The 19,971-nt window shown below is 43.9% G+C and overlaps 1 protein-coding gene across 2 annotated transcripts in view; it reads right to left on the bottom strand.

The window, feature by feature from the left end:
* Window positions 1-19,971, bottom strand: part of FBLN1 (fibulin 1) — a 58,540-nt gene that overhangs the window by 21,492 nt on the left and 17,077 nt on the right. For both annotated transcript variants that reach the window (XM_087722228.1, XM_087722227.1), the window contains exons 4-11: window positions 18,062-18,230; window positions 17,101-17,145; window positions 15,785-15,886; window positions 10,066-10,203; window positions 9,313-9,450; window positions 8,828-8,971; window positions 3,618-3,746; window positions 2,217-2,342 (exon numbers count right to left, since the gene is read on the bottom strand). In XM_087722228.1, coding sequence (XP_087578354.1) covers window positions 2,217-2,342; window positions 3,618-3,746; window positions 8,828-8,971; window positions 9,313-9,450; window positions 10,066-10,203; window positions 15,785-15,886; window positions 17,101-17,145; window positions 18,062-18,230 — 991 coding nt within the window. The remainder of the gene's footprint in view (window positions 1-2,216; window positions 2,343-3,617; window positions 3,747-8,827; window positions 8,972-9,312; window positions 9,451-10,065; window positions 10,204-15,784; window positions 15,887-17,100; window positions 17,146-18,061; window positions 18,231-19,971) is intronic.

The following is a 19,971-nucleotide window of genomic DNA, read 5'->3' as shown; positions in this document are numbered from 1 at the left end:
TATTATTAGTAGTAAAGCTATTTGTTTTTACTAGCAGTGTCTGAGACTCTATTCGTGTGTTTCTTCTACTAGCAACGTTCCTTCTCTCTAGCTGTACATTACGCTGCACAACTTTCTGTCTCCCAACGGAGATACCCCTAACAGTATCCATGCAGGAACCTTGCGAATATTGGTTTGAATCTAGTTTGGTTCTCATCTGAGCGTCCAATTTCTAGTACGTTTAAAATCCTATAGCCTCTTTTTGATGGGTTAACTCTCTTAAACCACTTTATAAAGCCTTGGTAAGGCCGCACTTGGAATTCTGCATCCAGTTTTGGTCGCCACGATATAAAAAAGATGTTGAGACTCTAGAAAGAGTGCAGGGAAGAGCAACAAAGATGATTAGGGGACTGGAGGCTGAAACATATGAAGAACGGTGGCAGGAACTGGGTATATCTAGTTTAATGAAAAGAAGGACTAGAGGAGACATGATAGCAATGTTCTGATATATCAGGGGCTGCATCAACAGATGAGGGAGTCAAGCTATTCTCCAAAGCACCTGAGAGTAGGACAAGAAGCAGTGAATGGAAACTAATCAAGGAGAGAAGCAACCTAGAACTAAGGAGAAATTTCCTGACAGTCAGAACAATTAATCAGTGGAACAACCTGCCTCCAGAGGTTGTGAATGCTCCAACACTGGAAGTTTTGAAGAAGATGTTGGATATCCATTTGTGTGAAGTGGTGTAGGGTTTCCTGCCTAAGCAGGGGGTTGGACTAGAAGACCTTCAAGATCCCTTCCAACTTTGTTATTCTATTCTATTCTACACCCTAAAATTGGGAGGGGGCCTAATTCCCTGGAGTCCAATGAAAGGCAAGTCTCTGTTGGACACATCCACTGAGGGGGTGTCCATCACAATTGTTGACAGATGTAGAGCTTTTTTCCCCCCTGATACATAACTATAACTATAACTCAAATGTCCATTATAGGTAGTCCTTGGCTTAAAAACAGATGCCTGGCGACTTATTCAAAGTTATGCCGAACTTTCCAAAAGGTGCCTGGATTCAAAGTTGTGATGTCTGGACTACCACCACCACTATCCCAGTCACATGATCAAATTTGGGGTAGATGGCCTTTTGCAGCATCCCACAGTCATGTGAACATGATTTACATTTTTTTTGCCATAAAGTGGCATTTACTTCCAGTTTCTGGCCAGAAATGCCCCTAGAAAACCGTGAGTTTGTTTAATGACTGCCACAGGTGTGGCTATGCAGGCATCCCTATCAGTTATCGGAAGAAGTGTTTCATGTCCTGTCTCAGTTGCCCTCTCTCTAGACTAAACCCAACTTTTTCAGCCACTCTTCATACAATATGTTTTAAGCTCCCCAAGTCTTCTTTCTCATCCTGCCCTTCACCTCTGTTGTGGCCCACGAGCAGCCAGCAAAGCTGGCAGCAGATTCGGACAGTGAGGAGGTTGCGGAGATACATGGGCCAGTCCTGGAGTCAGAGGGGGGAGGCTCTGATGAGTGCTCTGTGTCGGAGGCAGAGAGGGGGACAGGGCCATCTGACAGTTATCAGCTGCCTTCACAGTCAGACATCAGACAGACAGACAAACAGCTGGAGCCTGTTCCCAGTGTGTGCATGCGCAGAGTTGCCAGACGAAGGGAACAGCTAAGGAACAAGGGTCGACCTGGGAGTAAGGCCACATGCGGACGGTGAAGGGCCCTTCCCATACCGAATAAAAGAGGAGCGAAAGGGGAGTGGAGTTTGCAGGAGACAATTAGTTCATTCCTGAATTCTTATCAAATATTGCGGCGTCTGAAATATATCGGCCTGGTCACTCTCCAAAGGTCGGCAATTGTGAACTATCTTAAAAGACTGTGGGACTTTGCTGGAGAGGAATTCACTGTAAATGAAATAAAAGGGGTTTTATTGGGATGAGAATTTAGCTTTGTGCTGCTGGGGAAGCCTAGATCAGAACAATCTCTCCCAATTTTTCTGAATCCATTGGAAAGTTCAGTGCACAGATAAGACACATCATTCAAGGTGGGGGTCTAACCAAAGCAGAATCAAGTTGAATGGCTCTTCCTGAAATTCAGAAATGTTTCTTCTACTCCTACAGCTTAAAAGTGTATTGGCCTTCTCTGTAGCTGCGTAACACAACTGGCGCATGTAGCTAAATGCGTTCTCTCTCCCCCCCCCCTTTCTCTCTCTCTCTCATTGATTCATAGCACCTTACCTTCACAAGATCTCCCGTCAGATGACAGTTTGAATCCCCTTGTACAGCTACAATAATAGGACCCAGCAGTATTTTCACACTTATGAGCACAGAGGCGACCAGGGTATCGGCGACATTCATTAATATCTGGGGAGATGAATTGTCAAAGTAGATATTGAGTAGAATTGCAGAGAAGAGCAACAAAGATGATTAGGGGACTGGAGGCTAAAACATATGAAGAACGGTTGCAGAAACTGGGTATGTCTAGTTTACTGAAAAGGACTAGGGGAGACATGATAGCAGTCTTCCAATATCTCAGAGGTTGCCAGAAAGAAGAGGGAGTCAAGCTATTCTCCAAAGCACCTGAGGACAGAACAAGAAGCAATGGGTGGAAACTAATCAAGGAGAGAAGCAACCTAGAACTGAGAAGAGATTTCCTGACAGTTAAAACAATTAATCAGTGGAACAACTTGCCTCCAGAAGTTATGAATGCCCCAACACTGGAAGTCTTTAAGAAGATGTTGGATAGCCATTTGTCTGAAATGGTATAGGGTTTCCTGCCTAGACAGGGGGTTGGACTAAAAGACCTCCAAGGTCCCTTCCAACTCTTCTATTGTATTCATGAACTGGAATAGGGCTTACTAACAAGGTCAGCCAATGGGAGCTGAAACACTTTGGAGCCTGGGTGTGGCTTAGCTCTGTAGCTCTGAGTCTGTGCAAAAGCTAAGAACTAGTCTACTGGTCTGCTCCACTGAAACTGAAATCTATCTCTACTCTCTATCAAGTTGGAAGAACCACTCTTGGTATTGTATATATGTCTCACTTATATTATATATAAAGATAAGTTAATGAATCCTACTGCACCAGTTACTTGTGTGTGTTTTCTGGATTTGATTTCTGCAACAAACTCTGACATGAATAAGTCATGGTCAACTTTCTTGTGCCTACGTAGCAAAATTGGGTGTCCTCAAAAATAATGTATCCATCTCATCTGAACCATCATGTTACACTGACGTAACTCCCACTTAAATGCAATGTGCACTCTTCAAAGGGCAGCAAGATATCGGCCCCACAAATATGAAAATAATATGGGATCATTCTGAAAAAAAAGCTTTTTTGGGGGGAGGGGCAAGAGGTGGTTATAACAGAGCAAACAAATATGGCTCCTTGTCTATTTTCCAGCCAATTGTCATAGGGACAAACAAGACACTCACAATAAGATGTTATCTCCAGACAAATGCATGTAACCTGATCCCTACCATGTCCCAAGACAAAAACAACCCTACCGGTTGGTCCAACATCTTGAAACACAACCACTGGATATAGCAAAGTTGACAACCAAATACCCATTGATGGGTTTTCTGCCCAGTTGGTTTTTTCCCCTATGCTCGATGAAACTCACAGGTAACCCCTGGCTCTTACCTGTACAAGTTCTGCTGATCCCATCAAAATAGTAGCCCGGCTGGCACTGACAACGATAGGTCCCAGGTGAGTTGATGCAGGTGTGACCCTCCCCGCAAGGTTGGGGGGACCCTGAACACTCGTCTACATCTTGGGGAAGGGGAAAAAAAGGTTTGAGAAGTCATGGGAGAGGAAGGTCATCAAGCAATTTATACAAATTTGGATGATGATGATGATGGCAATGATACGAAGAAAGGCAAAACCAACTGGGAGGGAGGGAAACCAAGTCAATTCTGCATGGCCTTCAGAGTTTTCATTCTTTCCAGCTCAGTGGAAAGCTAGAAAGGAAGTATAGATAGTCCTCTGCTTACAACAGTTTATTTAGTGACTATTCGAAGTTACAACAGCCATGAAAAAAGCAACTTATCGTTTTTTAACACTTACAATCATTGTGACATCCCCAATTAGAGCATGTCTAATTTTTCAACAAAAGGGACGCGGTGGCGTAGTGGCTAAGACGCTGAGCTTGTGGATGAGAAAGGTCAGCAGTCTGGCGGTTCGAATCCTGAGCGCCGCGTAACGGAGTGAGTTCCCGTTACTTGTCCCAGCTTCTGCCAACCCAGCAGTTCGAAAGCATGTAAAAAATGCAAGTAAGAAAAATAGGAACCACTTTTGGTGGGAAGGTAACAGCGTTCCGTGCCCCTTCGGCGTTTAGTCAGGCCAGCCACATGACCACAGAGACCGTGGCACGACAAAACCACACTCGTCAAAATAGCGGTGATAAAACCGTGTCGCTAAAGCCGCGACGTCATCACCGCCGCGACAACAGCGCGGCGACAGAAAGGCGCTTTAAAACAGCGCGGCGGCAGAAAGCCGATTTAAATTAAGGTTAGGATTAGGTTTAGGGGTTTGCTTTAGGGTTAGGTTTAGGGTTAGGTTTAGGGTTAGGGTTAGGGTGCTGAGTGCTTCGGAAGGCACAGATTTGCCCTCCGCCCTTATGTCAGCGCAGTAAAGTCGCATTTGCTTTAGCGATTCGGACGGCGCGGATAAGGGTTCGCGCTTATGTCTCCGCGGATAAGGGCTTCGCGGTATTGTGGTGGAACCCACAGAGACGTCTTTGAACAGCGCTGGCTCTTCGGCTTTGAAACAGAGATGAGCACCACCCCCTAGAGTCGGGAACGACTAGCACATATGTGGAAGAGGAACCTTTACCTACTTTTTCAATTTTCAATTTGCAAACATTAGGGGTGTTCAAAAGTTGTAACATGTCTTAAGGATGGTAAAGATATTTGATTACTTTAATATAACTTAGATGTGCTTGGTAAGTAACTAAATAAATATCATACCTTTTTAACATTGTATTCGATTCATTTGGTTACATGATTAAAATTGAGATGTTTGGCACTTGACTCAAATTTATGACGGTTGCAATACCCAGGGATCATATAACACCGCCCCCCCTTTGCAACCTTCTGCCAAGCAAAGTCAATTGGGAAGCCAGATTCACTTAACAACCATGTTACTAATTGAACAACTGCAGTGATCCACTTAACAACTGTGAATATACTTTCTAGTACCCCTAGAAGAAAGCCATGTGAGAGGTACTAGAAAGAACGTGGTAGCACCTTTTTAAGAGTAACATATTTACAAACATTTGCAAATTTACAAAGCCCTATGCCGGGGCAGGTTGCAGGAGGTACACCCCGGTACCGGAGCCTGACCAGAGCACCGGATACCATTTTGGTACGGTGCTCCAAAGGGCCCATCCAGGCTCCTTACCTGTCTTTAAACTCTTCGGCGCTTCCGTGCATGGCACGTACGGTGCCTGCGCGATGCTCCGCTGAGCAGCTGGATGGTAAGACACGTGCGCGCACACCACACGCATTCATGTGGAGGACGCCGGGCCCTGTTGCAACCATACTGGTTGCAACAGGATCCAGAACCCACTACTGCCCTATGCCCATGATGGTGAACCTATGGCACGGGTGCCTCTCTGTGGCCATGCATGCCATCGCCAGATGCTCTTCTGGCTTCTGGTGTGCACGCTGGTCTTCGCGGGTGCCAAAGCGCTGGAAAAACGGCCTGAATACGGGCCATTTCCAGGCCATTTCCAGGTCAAAAAACGCCCTGAAACAGCCCTGAAAACAGCCTGAAAAATGGCCCCCAAAATGACCTGAATACTGTGCCAAAAACGGCCGAAAAACAGGCATGCACACGCCGGCCAACTGGTCTTCCGGCACATATACATGCATTTCGGTTTGGGCACTAGGTGCTGAAAAATTTCACCATCACTGCCCTATGCCTTAAAACATTTTTTTAAGTCGTGAAAAGTGCTCTTTTTAATTTGTGGGTCTCTTTTTTTAATACTCACAGAATTGAATTTAGAGCTCATCATCCCAGTGCCATTATTTACATGCGAGGGAGATGAAAAAGATTTAATTTTTAAATTAATACTCTTATCTTTTATTCCAGCAGAATGGTTAAACTGGTTGTAGAATGAATAGAAATGAAGCAGAATTCTAAATAGAATGTACTGGTAAATAGAAATACCTAAAGTGCTCACCCTACGGTGTACATTGCCATCAGTAATGAAGAATTCAATCCAGCCCAACAGAGAAGTTGATTTAAAGTATGAATATTGAATATTGATTTGTTTTCACTTAGAAAGCAATGGAGGTCAAGATCAAGGAATTCTTAACCCCCTTTTCCAGGAAAATCATGCAGCTTCAGCAAAGATATGAAAAAAGGAGCATTACCAAAAAATTGGCAATATAATCTTAAGACAGCTGTTTGTATTTTGGCCACGGAATGTGGAACAATGTGAGTAGGAAAACAAACAGGTGGGTTAAAAAAAATCACATGCTATATTGCAAGTTCGGGAAAATTTCTGCTGACATGGAAAATATTCACTTGACTGTGAGCTGAGTTTCTTAAATTAAAGCCAGCCGAGAATTTGGGGTTTGGTGAGAAGCTATAAAAAGCAGGAACGCTTCTACAATTAGGCTTTTTGCCTCCTTGGGGAAACTAATCTTGTGAGTCCAAAACTCAAATATTACAACCACTTCCTGGATTCTTTAAAAAAAAAAAAACCTTGGAGGTTTTAGATCATTTCTATCTTGAGATGGAATGTTTTGGAGCTCACCAGAGAAACAGAAGGAAAATTGACTTAATGGGAACATATTAAAGCTTTGAGGAATGCAAAGGTAAGAATGCCATTGTGCAATGCATAATTCATATGAGACTCTGTAATGAAATTACAGTGGTTCAGAATCCATTCTTTTTCTAGGTTTTCATTATCTCCAAACATCCCAAGAGAGACGTGCCTTCCCTGTCAGATGGTCCCAGTTCCAAATCCTCCTTCTCTTCTTCCTCCTCTGAACCAAGCTCCAATGGGGCCATGACACCAAACTCTGAAGCATAGTAGGGGCCACAAGCAAGACCTCTCATTCCCAATCAAAACCAACTGGTGCCTACCCCATAGGAAAGTAAAGAACCAGCCCAATACTGTGCCACTCACCCCCAACCCATGGAGACAGTTCAGAATAATGCCATGGTTGATGATATCGACGGATATGAAGAAGTCAAGGACAGCAAGGAAAGATGCTTTATCTATCAACTCGCAAAGCATCCCTGACCTGCTCTCGAGTTGCCATAGGCAAGGGGGGGTGGGAAACTGATGAAGCAGCATGGCACAAACAGAAGCACATTCCAGACATATTTCTCAAGGCTGTCTCCCAGGTTACCCACAGCTGCCGGAGGGGAGTCATCTCTACAACCTGCGAAATTGCTCCATTGGCGAATGTGATTTATGACACACCCTGGGGGGAGGGGGGAAACAGGGTCATAATTGGGCCATAAATTACGTGGGGTCAGAGTTGGCTTCACTTGGGTACATGCAGACATGACGCTCCAAATAAATAACAATTTCTTTTGAAGCTTGGCTCAAGGCTGATGATTTAATCAGGGCATCTGTTGGAACCATGACATTATCTCTGTTTCACTCCCACTACTTGCAATGCCTTATTTGTCCCATACCCAGGCCTGAGAACTGTTTGAAAGGAGTCCAAATTTCATCGAGAGACCCCGGAAGCTGCCGTGCAGCCATCTCCTCCAAAATCTTCCTGTCAGACACCAACAACCAGACCCATTCATGCAGAGTTCAAGCTAACTATGTCATTATGTTGTGCTTATAATACAGGAATCTCCCCGGTCTCTCAGCCTCCCCTTAGGACCAATTAGATAAGGGGACTTTTGCAGTTGAATAGTTACTCCAGGCTAACCCCATGCTTGATTCCTGGAATGCAGAACCAGGACAAGACAGTGGGTCCACCTTCTCCGCGAGTGCCTTGTCCTACGTCTCCTCTCATATTTTCCGATCATACCTGACACCACCATGATGTTCTGCTTCCAATCCCTCAGGGCTCTGATACACACACACACTTTTTGGTTCCCAAAACAGAGGATCCCCACATCTCACCACCAACAACAACCATCTCAAGGCCAGAGGTTGTACAGGTTGCTAACCCCTGCCCTAACGTGACCCGACAAAAGCGTGAACGTCAAAAGCGCGCCGACAAAACCGCGGAGCTAAAACCGCGATGTCAAAAGCGCGCCGACAACAGCGCACCAACAACAGCGCGCCAACAGAAGCGCGATTTAAGTTAAGGTAAGGTTTAGGGTTAGGTTTAGGGTTAGGTTTAGGGTTAGGTTTAGGGTTAGGTTTAGGGTTAGGTTTAGGGTTAGGTTTAGGGTTAGGTTTAGGGTTAGGTTTAGGGTTAGGTTTAGGGTTAGGTTTAGGGTTAGGTTTAGGGTTAGGTTTAGGGTTAGGTTTAGGGTTAGGTTTAGGGTTAGGTTTAGGGTTAGGTTTAGGGTTAGGTTTAGGGTTAGGTTTAGGGTTAGGTTTAGGGTTAGGTTTAGGGTTAGGTTTAGGGTTAGGTTTAGGGTTAGGTTTAAGGTTATTTTTAGGGTTAGGTTACAGTGCGCTTATGTCGGCGCGCTGTTGTCAGCGCGCTTCAGTGCTCATTCGTCGGCGCGGTTTTGTCGGCGCGGTTTTGTCACCGCGGTTTAGTCAGGCGCGCTTTTGTCGTTCGCGCATTTGTGGTGAAACCCTGCCCTAAACCTTCCTCTCAGCACAGTTGTGAAGGTAGAATGTCAATGGAAAAGAAATAGAAGCAAAACAAGAGAATAAATGTGGGTGGGGGGAAATGAAACATGGCTATCTCGGTACTGACCAACACATCTGGTCTTCTCTTCATTCAGGTGGTAGCCTCTTCCACAGTTTGGAACATTCCTCTGGCAAGCAAACGAGCCATCTGTGTTGATGCAGGCCTGCCCAGCAGGGCAAGGAGCAGCAAGAGTCAAACATTCATTAATATCTGCAAAAATACAGCCATGCGTTTAAAAGGAAGAGGTGAGACCGAAGGAAGGAAGGAAGGAAGAAAAAAAAAATTCCACAAACCATTGCTGAAAACATTGCTTGCAAATGCAAAACACATTCCGTGGGGAAAACAGGCCATAAGTGGAGCGTAGCTCACAAATATGGTCACAAGCTAGGCTCAAAAAACTCAAAATGGCTATGGCAAAAAAAAAAAAAAAACCCTCCAGATGGTGGCGGGATTTTATGTGTGCTATACCCATGATCTGGAGTTTTTTGACCCTAGCTTGAGCAGAACCCCTAGTAGTGAAAGCAGCAGAGGAGGTCAGCTGCAGGCCTTACCGATACATTTGCCGAGAGCATCTTGTATAAAGCCGATCTTACACTGTTGTTTGGGCCGGCAACGGAATGATCCTGGCGTATTCTGACAGATAAAATCGGGGAGGCAGTTATGAATACCAGTCTCACATTCGTCAATATCTGGCACATCACAAAAGAAAGAATGAGTTAGCGTCAGGTCTCCTGCAGCCATCCTGTCACCACCGAGATAAAAGCAGTTGTTGAGTTGACAAGATTAAACCTATCTCTCGACCAGTGATGGCGAATGTTTTTCTACTCGGGTACCAAAAGGGCACATCCACACCCATAATATAATGGCCTTCCCCCAGCGCATGCGCGCACTACCCCCCCCTGTGCCCCCCCTAGGCATGCGGACAGGCCTCACTGAAGCCTCCAGACTTCCGGTAAGCCAGTTGGGCCATTTTTCACCTCCCCAGGCTTCAGGAAAACCTCTGGAGCCTGGGGAAGGGCAAAAAAAAATGGCCCAATGGGCCTACCAGAAGTTTGTTTCCAAATTTCCAGTAGGCCCGTTGGGCCCAGGCTCTGGAGGCTTTTCTGAAGCCTGCGGAAGGCGAAAACGGCCTCCTCTCGCCCTCCAGAAAGCTGGCAATCAGCTGGCCACCATGCGCATGCGTGCTGGGGCTGACGTCGGGCAACGCCTCTCGTGTACCCTCAGATATGACTCCGCGTGCCACCCGTAGCACGAGTGCCATAACTTCGCCATCACGGTTCTATGTTCTACGTTCTAAAATGTACCTTTGCAGAGATTGTAGTCTGTCAGCTGATAACCTGTGCCACAATTAGTCTCCCGCTGGCAACGGAAAGAGCCCATAGTATTGACACACATCTGACCGATGCTGCAGGCATTAGCTGCAGTGATGCACTCATTAATATCTGCAAAGAAGAGAACCATTTTTGAGGTAGCATGCCATTTTCTGTACAGGTAGTCCTTGATGTACAACTACAATTGGGGTCAGAATTTTGGCTGCTAAGCAAGGCAGATGTTCAGTGAGTCATGCCTGATTTTACAGCCTTTTTTGTCATGGCTATTAAGCAAATCATTGCAATTATTAAGTGACTCACATGCTTGTTAAGTGAATGTGATTTTCCCCATTGACTTTATATGTTGAAAACCAGCTGGGAAGGACATAAATGGTGATTGCCTGACCCTGGGGATATGGCAATTAAGTCATAAGTAGGAGGACTGATCACAAGTCTTCCCCCCCCCCCCAGTGTAATTGTAGCTTTGAATGTTTGAAAGTCAAGGACTTAGGCTTAAAAACATTTGTTGGCACTGATCAATCATTTATGAGTAGGTTCTCAGGGTAATAAACACTTCTGAAATCATTGTTACAAGAGAAATAAATCTAAGTTGAAGAAAATTTGACAAAAGGTTAAATTACTCTCTGCTTTAAAGGAATAATCAAGAAATTATTGAACTAAACCAGAGCAGTGTTTTTCAAACTGGGCAATGCTGAGATGTGTGGACTTCAACTCCCAGCTAGTGTGTAACTTACTCAGAGTTGAAGTTCACACATCTTAAAGTTCCAAGTTTGAAAAACAGTGACCTACCGTAGAAGAACCAGATTTGAGCAACAAAATTGATACAGCTAGAAGATGAAAGACAGAAAGTTGTTGTTGTTGTTCTTTAATTTTGTTGATTCCCTACTCAACTTATGGTAGATCATCCATACATAGCTATATTATCTAAACCGTTTATATATTTCTACTCTATACCACAGAGTATTGGCCCAGATGGAACATGTTGGCCAGTGGTGGGTTGCAATTTATTTTACTACCGGTTCGCTTGTGTGTGCGATTGTGCGATTGTGAGAAGAGGAAATAATTTAGCAATAGCAATAGCACTTAAGACTTTTATGGTGCTTCACAATGCTTCACAGCCCTCTCTAAGCGGTTTACAGAATCAGCATATTGGTCCCTACAATCTGGCTCCTCATTTTACCCACTTTGCAAGAATGGAAGGCTGAGCCTGGTGAGATTCGATCTGACAAACAGCCAGTGATCAGCAGAAGTAGCCTGCAGTACTGCACTCTATCCACTGTGCCACCGCAGCTCTATAGCCATAGATTGACTGATTTTCGGCTTCAGTGAAAGCATTTTTCATTTCCCTATCCTTTATCATCTTTAGAATAAGAAGGAGGATAAGATGATTAAAATGCCAAAGAAGGAGGAACAAATGAAGGAACAGAATTCTTGGCATTGGACCTCACCACACCCCGCCAACAAAAAGTGTCTATACTCAAGGCTATGTTTTTCCCAATTGCAAAGGTTGGCTGTGAAAGTTGGACCATAAGAAAGGCTGAGCACCAAAGAATGGAGGCCTTTGAACTCTGGTGCTGGAGAAGACTCCTGTGAGTCTCTTGGACTGCAAGGTGATCAAACCAGCCAGTCCTAGAGGAGATCAACCCTGACTGCTCTTTAGAAGGCCAGATCCTAAAGAGGAAACTCAAGTGCTTTGGCCACCTAATGAGAAGGAAGGACTCACTGGAGAAGAGCCTCATGCTGGGAACGATGGAGGGCAAAAGAAGAAGGGGATGACAGAGAATGAGGTGACTGGATGGAGTCACCGAAGCAGTCAGCGTGAGCTTAAATGGACTCCAGAGGATGGTAGAGGGCAGGAAGGCCTGGAGAATGTTGTCCGTGGGGTTGCGATGGGTTGGACATGACTTTGAAACTAACAACACACTAAGTATCAGCAGAAGGGACAGAAATTTGGAGCAGCCAAGCTAAATAGGTATGACAGATGATCTTCGATAACTTGCTGCCAATCTGAAATCAAGTCAACTGCTTAGTCTAGACACATCCATCCAAAATCTCTAAACAAACTCAAAAGTGAAATCTCTTATTATCTCTCAGATCAGCTGCAGCACTATGGAAAAGGAACATCCATCTCTCAAAAAGAGATCGAAGGATGAAAGCCAGGAATTTACAGCCTAGTTAGCATAATGTCCCTTTTGAGTAAAGCTGTGGAAAACCCCACAGTCATCTTTTTACTAAGAATCGAGCCAGACATCTGCAAAGATAATTCTTGCCTCCCTGGCTTTTAAAGTTGACTGAGAGTATCAAGAAGAATACGGAGTCAAAGAGTAAGCCATTTTTTACTCAGCCTTTGAAACCGCCATTGATAAATGAATGTCTAAGCAAACTTAGCAATTGGGATGAACAAGAGGAAAAGTCTTCCATGGATTAAAGTAAAGGTAAAGGTTCTCGTCACACATATGTGCTAGTCGTTCCCGACTCTAGGGGGCAATGCTGATCTCCATCTCAAAGCCAAAGAGCCAGCGCTGTCCTAAGATGTCTCCGTGGTCATGTGGCCGGCATGACTAAACGCCGAAGGCACATGGAACGCTGTTACCTTCCCACCAAAGGTGGTCCCTATTTTTCTATTTGCATTTTTATGTGCTTTCGAACTGCTAGGTGCGGCAGAAGCTGGGACAAGTAATGGGAGCTCACTCCGTTACGCAACACTAGGGATTCAAATTGCCAAACTGCTGACCTTTCTGATCGACAAGCTCAGCATGTTAGCCACTGAGCAACCATCCCCCATGGATTAGTAACTGGTTAAAAAACCAGAAAGCAGAGAGCAAACATGTCTCAAAAAAACAGGATGTAAACAATGGTCTTTTTGAAGGCTTTGCCTTAGAAGTGGAGCTTTTCAAGCCATCAGAGGCAATCTGGAATTAAACAATGAGACCAGATAAGAATGAAATGCTTCCCTTTTCTTAACTATAATCCAGAAAGTTGAGTTAAATGGAAACATTTGCTTAAAACACCAAGTCCCTTAGAATGGCAAACACGTTGTAAGGTTGAAGTAGCGCAAAATTATTTTCCCAAACTCGAGAAAAGACAAGAAAGCAAAAACTGCAGTTTAACATCATCCAATATAAACTATTATGCATGGACAACAGGTACGACGGGAACGTACAAAAGCAACTGCAGTGTGTGTATATGTGTGTGTGTGTGTATCAAAAACGCAAGATGGCAACCCTGATTTAAATGATCAAAATTCATGTTGAAAGGAGGGAAGGTTTTAAACACTTGGTGATGGCCACCATACATTAAACACTAAGACTTATATACAGCTCCACAGTGCTTTAGAGCATGGAAAGAGTTTGAACGGTTTAGAGAGTCAGACTATTGCCCACAACAATCTAGGTCCTCATTTTACCGACCTTGGAAGGATGGAAGGCTGAGTCAACCTTGAGTCCTGTCAGGATCAAACTTCAGACTGTGAGCAGAGTTAGCCTGCAATACTACATTCTAAGCACTGCACCTGTTGTGGCCCACCAGCGGCCAGCACAGCTGGCAGCAGATTCAGACAGTGAGGAGGTTGGGGAGGAACATGGGCCAGTCCTGGAGTCTGGGGAAGACTCTGATGAGGGCTCTGTGTTGGAAGCAGGGAGGGGGACACAGCCATATGCCAGTTATCAGCTGCCTTCAGAGACAGACATCAGTGAGGCAAACAGCTGGAGCCTGTTCCCAGTGTGTGCCAGAGTTGCCAGACGAAGGGAACAGCTAAAGAACAGGGGTCGACTTGGGAGTAAGGCCACAGGTGGATGATGAATGGCCCCTCCCAGAGGAAGTTAAAGAGGAGCGAAAGGGGAGTGGAGTTTGCAGGAGACAATTAGTTTGCTTAATTGGTTCGTGACTCTCCAAGGCTCCTTGCCAAGTTTTGCAGATATCGGCCTGGCAGCTCTCCAAGGCAGATGAGGTCTGTGACTGTAAATCCTCCCTTGAAAGATGGACATAAATGAGCAGAATTCACAGCAAATTAATAAAAGGGTTTTTTGTTGGGACAAGGAGTTTGCTTCATGCTCTTCAGCAGCCTAGGTCAGAACAGCGCCATCATCTTGAATTTATTGACTGCCCTCCTTGAACATATATGTTGATTGGGTCTGAGCTAGTGCTAAAGGACCAGGAAAGAGATCTTAAGGTAGTCAAATTCAAAAGGTGGACTTCGGGCTGGCTTCACATATTAATTAGTAATTTCATCATGATTTACCGAATTAGGCATAATGGCTACATTTATAAACCTAAACCACAAACCATGGTTCAGAGATAATCAAGCGCTTGTTCATGTATCACTTCAAGCCCCAAGATTGATGTAGGGACAGTTAAAGTTGAAGACTTTAAGAAAATTATAAGTAGAATTGTCTTTAGAAATCTTTATGCAACTACAATTAGTTGCAGTAATTGAACCAGAAAAAGACATTATAAGATAGGAAACATTATGAAAAATAATGAAGAGGTAATAGCCAAAACCACAATGTTTAAGATGTTTAGGTCAAAAGGAAAGAGATGGGAAGAGATGTGACAGTATCTTCTTCTTGTGCCATATCCATCATTGGACGTTGGCGATCATGTTGGCAATCCTATTTTTGTCAACAGCTGCATGAAAAAGTGCTGCTGAGTTTTGTTGTGATGGTATAAAATTAATTATTATATATAGAAAGTGGAAATGAAGGTTATCTTCCTTTATAATCTTAGAAACAAGATCATCCTATGAAGGTGAATAGGAGGAAATATAAAATAATTATTCACTTAATAAATAGCTAAACAAAGGAACAAGAAGTTTTGTTGGCTTTGAAAGGGTGTTAAACAATTTAATGGTCCATAAAGAGTATCCAAAGGAAAAGCAGAAGGCATATATGAGATGATGTTAATGAGCCGGTTAGGGTTTCTCAACAACTTGTGATCACCGCACAATAGAATGATCTGATCTGGACAATAGATACCATATTTTTCAGAGTATAAGACCCACCAGAGTATAAGACGCACCAAGATTTTGAAGAGATAAATTTAAAAAAAAACATTTTTGCACTTTGCACACCTCCCCCAAATGGCCTGTTCTTCATGAAAACGGGCCCATTTTTGTTTTTCATTAAAAAGGGTATAAATAGCCTTCAGGAGGCTTTTGAGTGCTCCTGTGGGCTGAGGGAGCCTGTTTTTCGCTCATTTCTGCCCTCCTCAGATCCAGGAGCACTCTGAAAGCCTCCTAAAGGCTATACATAGCCATTTTGGTGAAGGGGGTGGGGCTTCAGGAGACAAAAAATGATGTATTCAGTGTATAAGCCGCACCCAGATTTTCAGCCTCTTTGTTGAGGGGAAAAGATGTATCTTATACTCTGAAAAATACGGTAGGTCATAAAAAGTCAGGTCTTCTTTCAGATGAACCAGACGTCAGACACACCCATGTAGTTTGGTAGACTCTTCCTGGGTATTTTTCCAACTTCCTCAGTTGGAGACTATGTGCCATGCCTATGTAGTTTTCTTGTGACACAGAAGAAGGTTGGCATCAGCTTCTTTGGAAATGTTTGTTCAGCTTTTCCATCTATTTCCTGGTATTCCCCCAACCCAAGTTAAACCTGCTTCGATTTTCAAGAGAGCCAATACATAAGGAGGGCTAATTAGTTAAAAATATCAAAAAATATAAGGGAATCAAATGTTTCATTACCTTCACAGGTGAAGCCATCTGGCTGAAGCTGGTAGCCCATGAAGCAAGAACAGAGGACACTAGTTCCTGTGTCCCTACACTGTTGGGTACAAGGTCCTCCACCTAAAACCCAAGAATTATGGCAGAATATATTCCTTTCTCCAAAGATTGGCATATTTTCCAATAGCAATTTCCCAAGCCATATTGATACACTACTGCAAAGGACTTGCAAGTAGGACATTAAAAACACATGCAATCCACTTCACCAAGTAGTGAAGACCACTACTTGGTGAAGTAGCGGCAGTAACCCACCCAATGACAGCAAACCTCTCTAGTAACCAGGTGGGATTAATTCCATGAACCTTCCAGTGGCTGCCAACATGTTCCTCAATATGTTTCAAGGTTCTAATTTTAATTTATGAAGTCCTTCAAAACCTATGAAGCACCGTCAGGACTGCTACATCCAACCAAGTTTCATCTACCTAATGATACCCTCCCAGGAGAAGCACTGGGGAGCTGAGGGTGGCCAGGGGTGGGATTCAAAAATTTTAGCAACCGGTTCTCTGCCCAATTGCTTGGTGGGCGTGGCCATGATAGGGGAGCATTTTGCCTTCCCCAGGCTCTGCGGGTTTCCTCAAGCCTCTGGGAGGGTGAAAATAGCCTCCCCGGGCTCCGGAGACCAGAAATAGGCCCGTTTCCAGACTTGTGGACTTCTGGGTGGCCCATTTTTCGCACTCCCAGAACCTTTGCACGGACCCTGCACTTACCTGGCATCCAAAACGGGCCACGTGGAGACTACAGAGAGGAGAGGGGTGCGTGTAGTCCTTGCAACTACCGGTTCAGCGAACCAGATGTAAAATTAGCATTCGGTTTGCCAAAACTGGTCCAAACTGGCTGAAACCACCCCTGATGATGGCCCTGCCTCTCCGAAAAGACCCCCACTTATAGATTACAGCCTTCCAAAAGCTGATACAATAACTGAGTGTGCTAAAAGGTTTTGGATCAGAAGTGTTTCCCTAATCCACCATTTTAGCCACTGAACCAGATTGGCTCCTTTAAATTGTAAGGCTATTTCACAATACAATTGTGAAATTCAATTTAACCCACAGCCCTGGGATTTTGTGATGCTCTCTTATCCAAGAATTAACCAGCTTCAAACCTGCTTCAGACAAGGTCAGTTAAGGCTTGCCAAATGGAGAACTGGTATATTTTAGAAGGTAACATTGAATGACAACACTGAAATAACATTCACACTTCCTCTACAAACTCTCAAGTTTATCTAACACCAAATGCCTGTTCTCTCCGATGGCCCCTTGTCAAAATATGAACAAGCTTACCTCTGCAACGGTCATTCAGGTAATGGTCCTCAAGGTTAATTTCCACTGGAGAAAACAAGTCAGCATTGAGGAGTGAAAGAGAGATGCACTGTTAGTCATACTGACCTCTTGCTAGAGATATTGGCTGGTTCATTCACAGTCAAAACAACAATATAGGAAATTGGGAAGGTTTCCTTTGAAGCTTTTCCAGTAACATCTAGATCAGGGGTGTCAAACTCAAGACCTGGGGGCCAGATCCGGCCTGCGGGGTGCTTAGATCTGGCCCATGGGGCCCTGGAAACAGCAAAGGACCAGCCCACGGTGCCTCTGGCAGCGAACACGGAGCTCAGGAGGGCTGCACACGGATCCTCCCGAGCTCCGTTTTCACTGGCAGAGGGTGGCAGGAGGCCATTGCAGATGAAAATGGAGCTCAAGAGCCTGTTTTCTCGGGCAGAGCGCTTGGGCTACCACAGGTGTCCTTGACATGAGCTGGCCACGCCCACCCCCGAGGTCAAACACAACCCTGATGTGGCCCTCCATGAAATCGAGTTTGACACCCCCTGATCTAGATGTTTAAAATCAGTGCTACTCAACTTTGGTAACATTAAGATGTGTAGTAGACCTCAACTCCCAGAATTCCCCAGCCAGGCATGCTAGCTGGATAATTCCGGGAATTGAAGTCTACAAGTATTTAAAGTTATGGTTAAAAAATACTGGTCTAGATGGAAGAATGAACTCAAAATTGAGATAGTAGACGGTAATACTCCAACTTTGCTCTTCTGGGGACAGAGAACAGCATTCAACCTTTTTAACTTCTGAAGCAAAAATATATATGTTACAGGTTAGTCTGAGATTCCACAGATTAAATCTCCCTGCACATTTTAATCCATTTTACAAAGAGCGTGCAACAGCTCTCCTGCAGTTCAAAACATGCTGCTCCTTCATCTCAACGTTTTTTTTTAAATTAATTTGAACAACTTACCCACTTCTTTGTTAGGACCGTCAACAATCCCAGCATCTGAGTTTTCATGCCCTTCGACACAGCAAGCTCTGAACACCAATCCACACTGATAACCCATTAAGAGGCTCTGTTCACAGCTATTGCCTTGTTTCTGGGCCTCTTTCCCCAAAAAGCAGCAGTGACAGCATTTCTGTGTAGCAGAAATTAATGCATTATGTTATGGTAGCTATCCTTCAAACACAGAGATCTAACACACTTTTCACTTGCTACCTTGTGGGATTCATGCAACTTTAAGATGCATGGACTTCAACCCTCAGAATTCCTTAGACAGAATGTCTTTCAGCTGCCGAAGTTAGGAAACCCTGCGTTTAAGCCTTTCAGAACGTTTCTGGAAATATTTGGATGTTTTAAAAGGTTTGGGCAAAAACTGCTCAGTTGCAAGCCCCCAAGAAATCTCAAGAGTATGACCACTGTGAACATCCTGGAAGTGTTTGGAGACTGAAATGCTTCTATGAAATTCGGAATATGTAACCTGTTTTGAATTTGGGACAGCCAGACTAGTGATGGCTAAATATTGAAGATGAAATTGGGATATTCAAAGAAATGAGTGGCACAATGAAATTTGGAGTATGGCAACAAATGATAAATTAACAACAGAAATTAAATTTTAAAAAGGGATGATCAAAGCAAACAATTATAATTAAATATGGGGGTATTTTATAAAGTCAGTGTTGGTGGAAGGCAAAGGGAATAAACCTACTCAAGAATATATGTTGCTTTGGAGGGGATAAGGCATGATTGGAATATATTGTATTATAGATAAAGAAATATAAGGAGGGGGGAAAGGGTCTCCAGGGGGAGAAGATACACTGTAATATGTGCGTTTTTTTTCTTTTTTCTTTCTTTTTTTTTGTATTCAGATGTACATGTATTGCAGTGTTGGGTTACAAATGGTACGCCCCGGTACGGGCGTATCAATGTCTGTCGGGACCACTAGGTACCGTTCAGGTAGGGTGCTCCAGAGGTCCCGCCCACCCGCCTGCGCTCTTTACTGGTATCTGAAGTTTTGGGGGCTTCCGTACAGGCGCACGGAGGCCACAGTGTCTGCACAACGCTCCGCCAAACAGCTGGAGCGTTGCAGGCGGTAAGTACGCATGGACGCGCTGCACACATTCCTGTGGTGGGCGGGTGGCCCCGTTGCACCGGGATCCAGAACCCACCACTAATGTACTGTTTGTATTATTTGCAGTTTAAAAAAATTTTTTAAAAAGAATTTGGGACATTTACTCTCTGAAGACATTCAGAATTCTCAGCAGCATAACTGCAATCTATAATTGAAATATTAAAAGATTGTTTCAGTTATGACAATATAACAAGTAAAGACAGGAAGGGGGAAAAATTAAAATAGCAAGGGTCAAACATGGAGCAATTAAAAGCAATTAAAATAAAAGTCTTCAAGACTCATTAATAGATGAACTCTTGACAAGTGGGTTTTCAAAACAGTCAGCTGTTCCTTTTTTTTTAGTTCTCCTGCTCCCTAATCTGAATCAAGTCTGCCCAAATTATTTGCATTATTTTGGAAAGATGCCATTGATCTTATTATATATCTCCTTTGACAATTCTAGATTAAAATACAGCCTGAGAAGCTTTCCTCATTATGGAGCTACAGGGTTCTCCATCCCTTAAGATGAAAATTCAGATGTTTGACAGCCATGAACAAATTATGCATTTCGCAGCAATATCCTGGAGAAATTATATCCAATTTGGCGAGAATTTTTTTTTAACAATTCATTTACAGTTACTCCTTTACTGGAATCCTATCCATGTGCAAAAAAAAAAAGGCAAAGAAACAATGAATCCTCACCAGTGGTGGGTTTCCAATTTTTTTACTACCAATTCGCTCGGGCAAGCACACATGCTCACACGCGATA

This window comes from Thamnophis sirtalis, unplaced genomic scaffold, assembly GCF_051295495.1.
Source record: "Thamnophis sirtalis isolate CommonGarterSnake01/CBP01778 unplaced genomic scaffold, rThaSir2_p1.2 scaffold_9, whole genome shotgun sequence".
Classification (NCBI taxonomy): Eukaryota; Metazoa; Chordata; class Lepidosauria; order Squamata; family Natricidae; genus Thamnophis; species Thamnophis sirtalis.
Note: the sequence above shows the minus strand (reverse complement) of the source record. Positions and strands in the feature narration are given on the sequence as shown.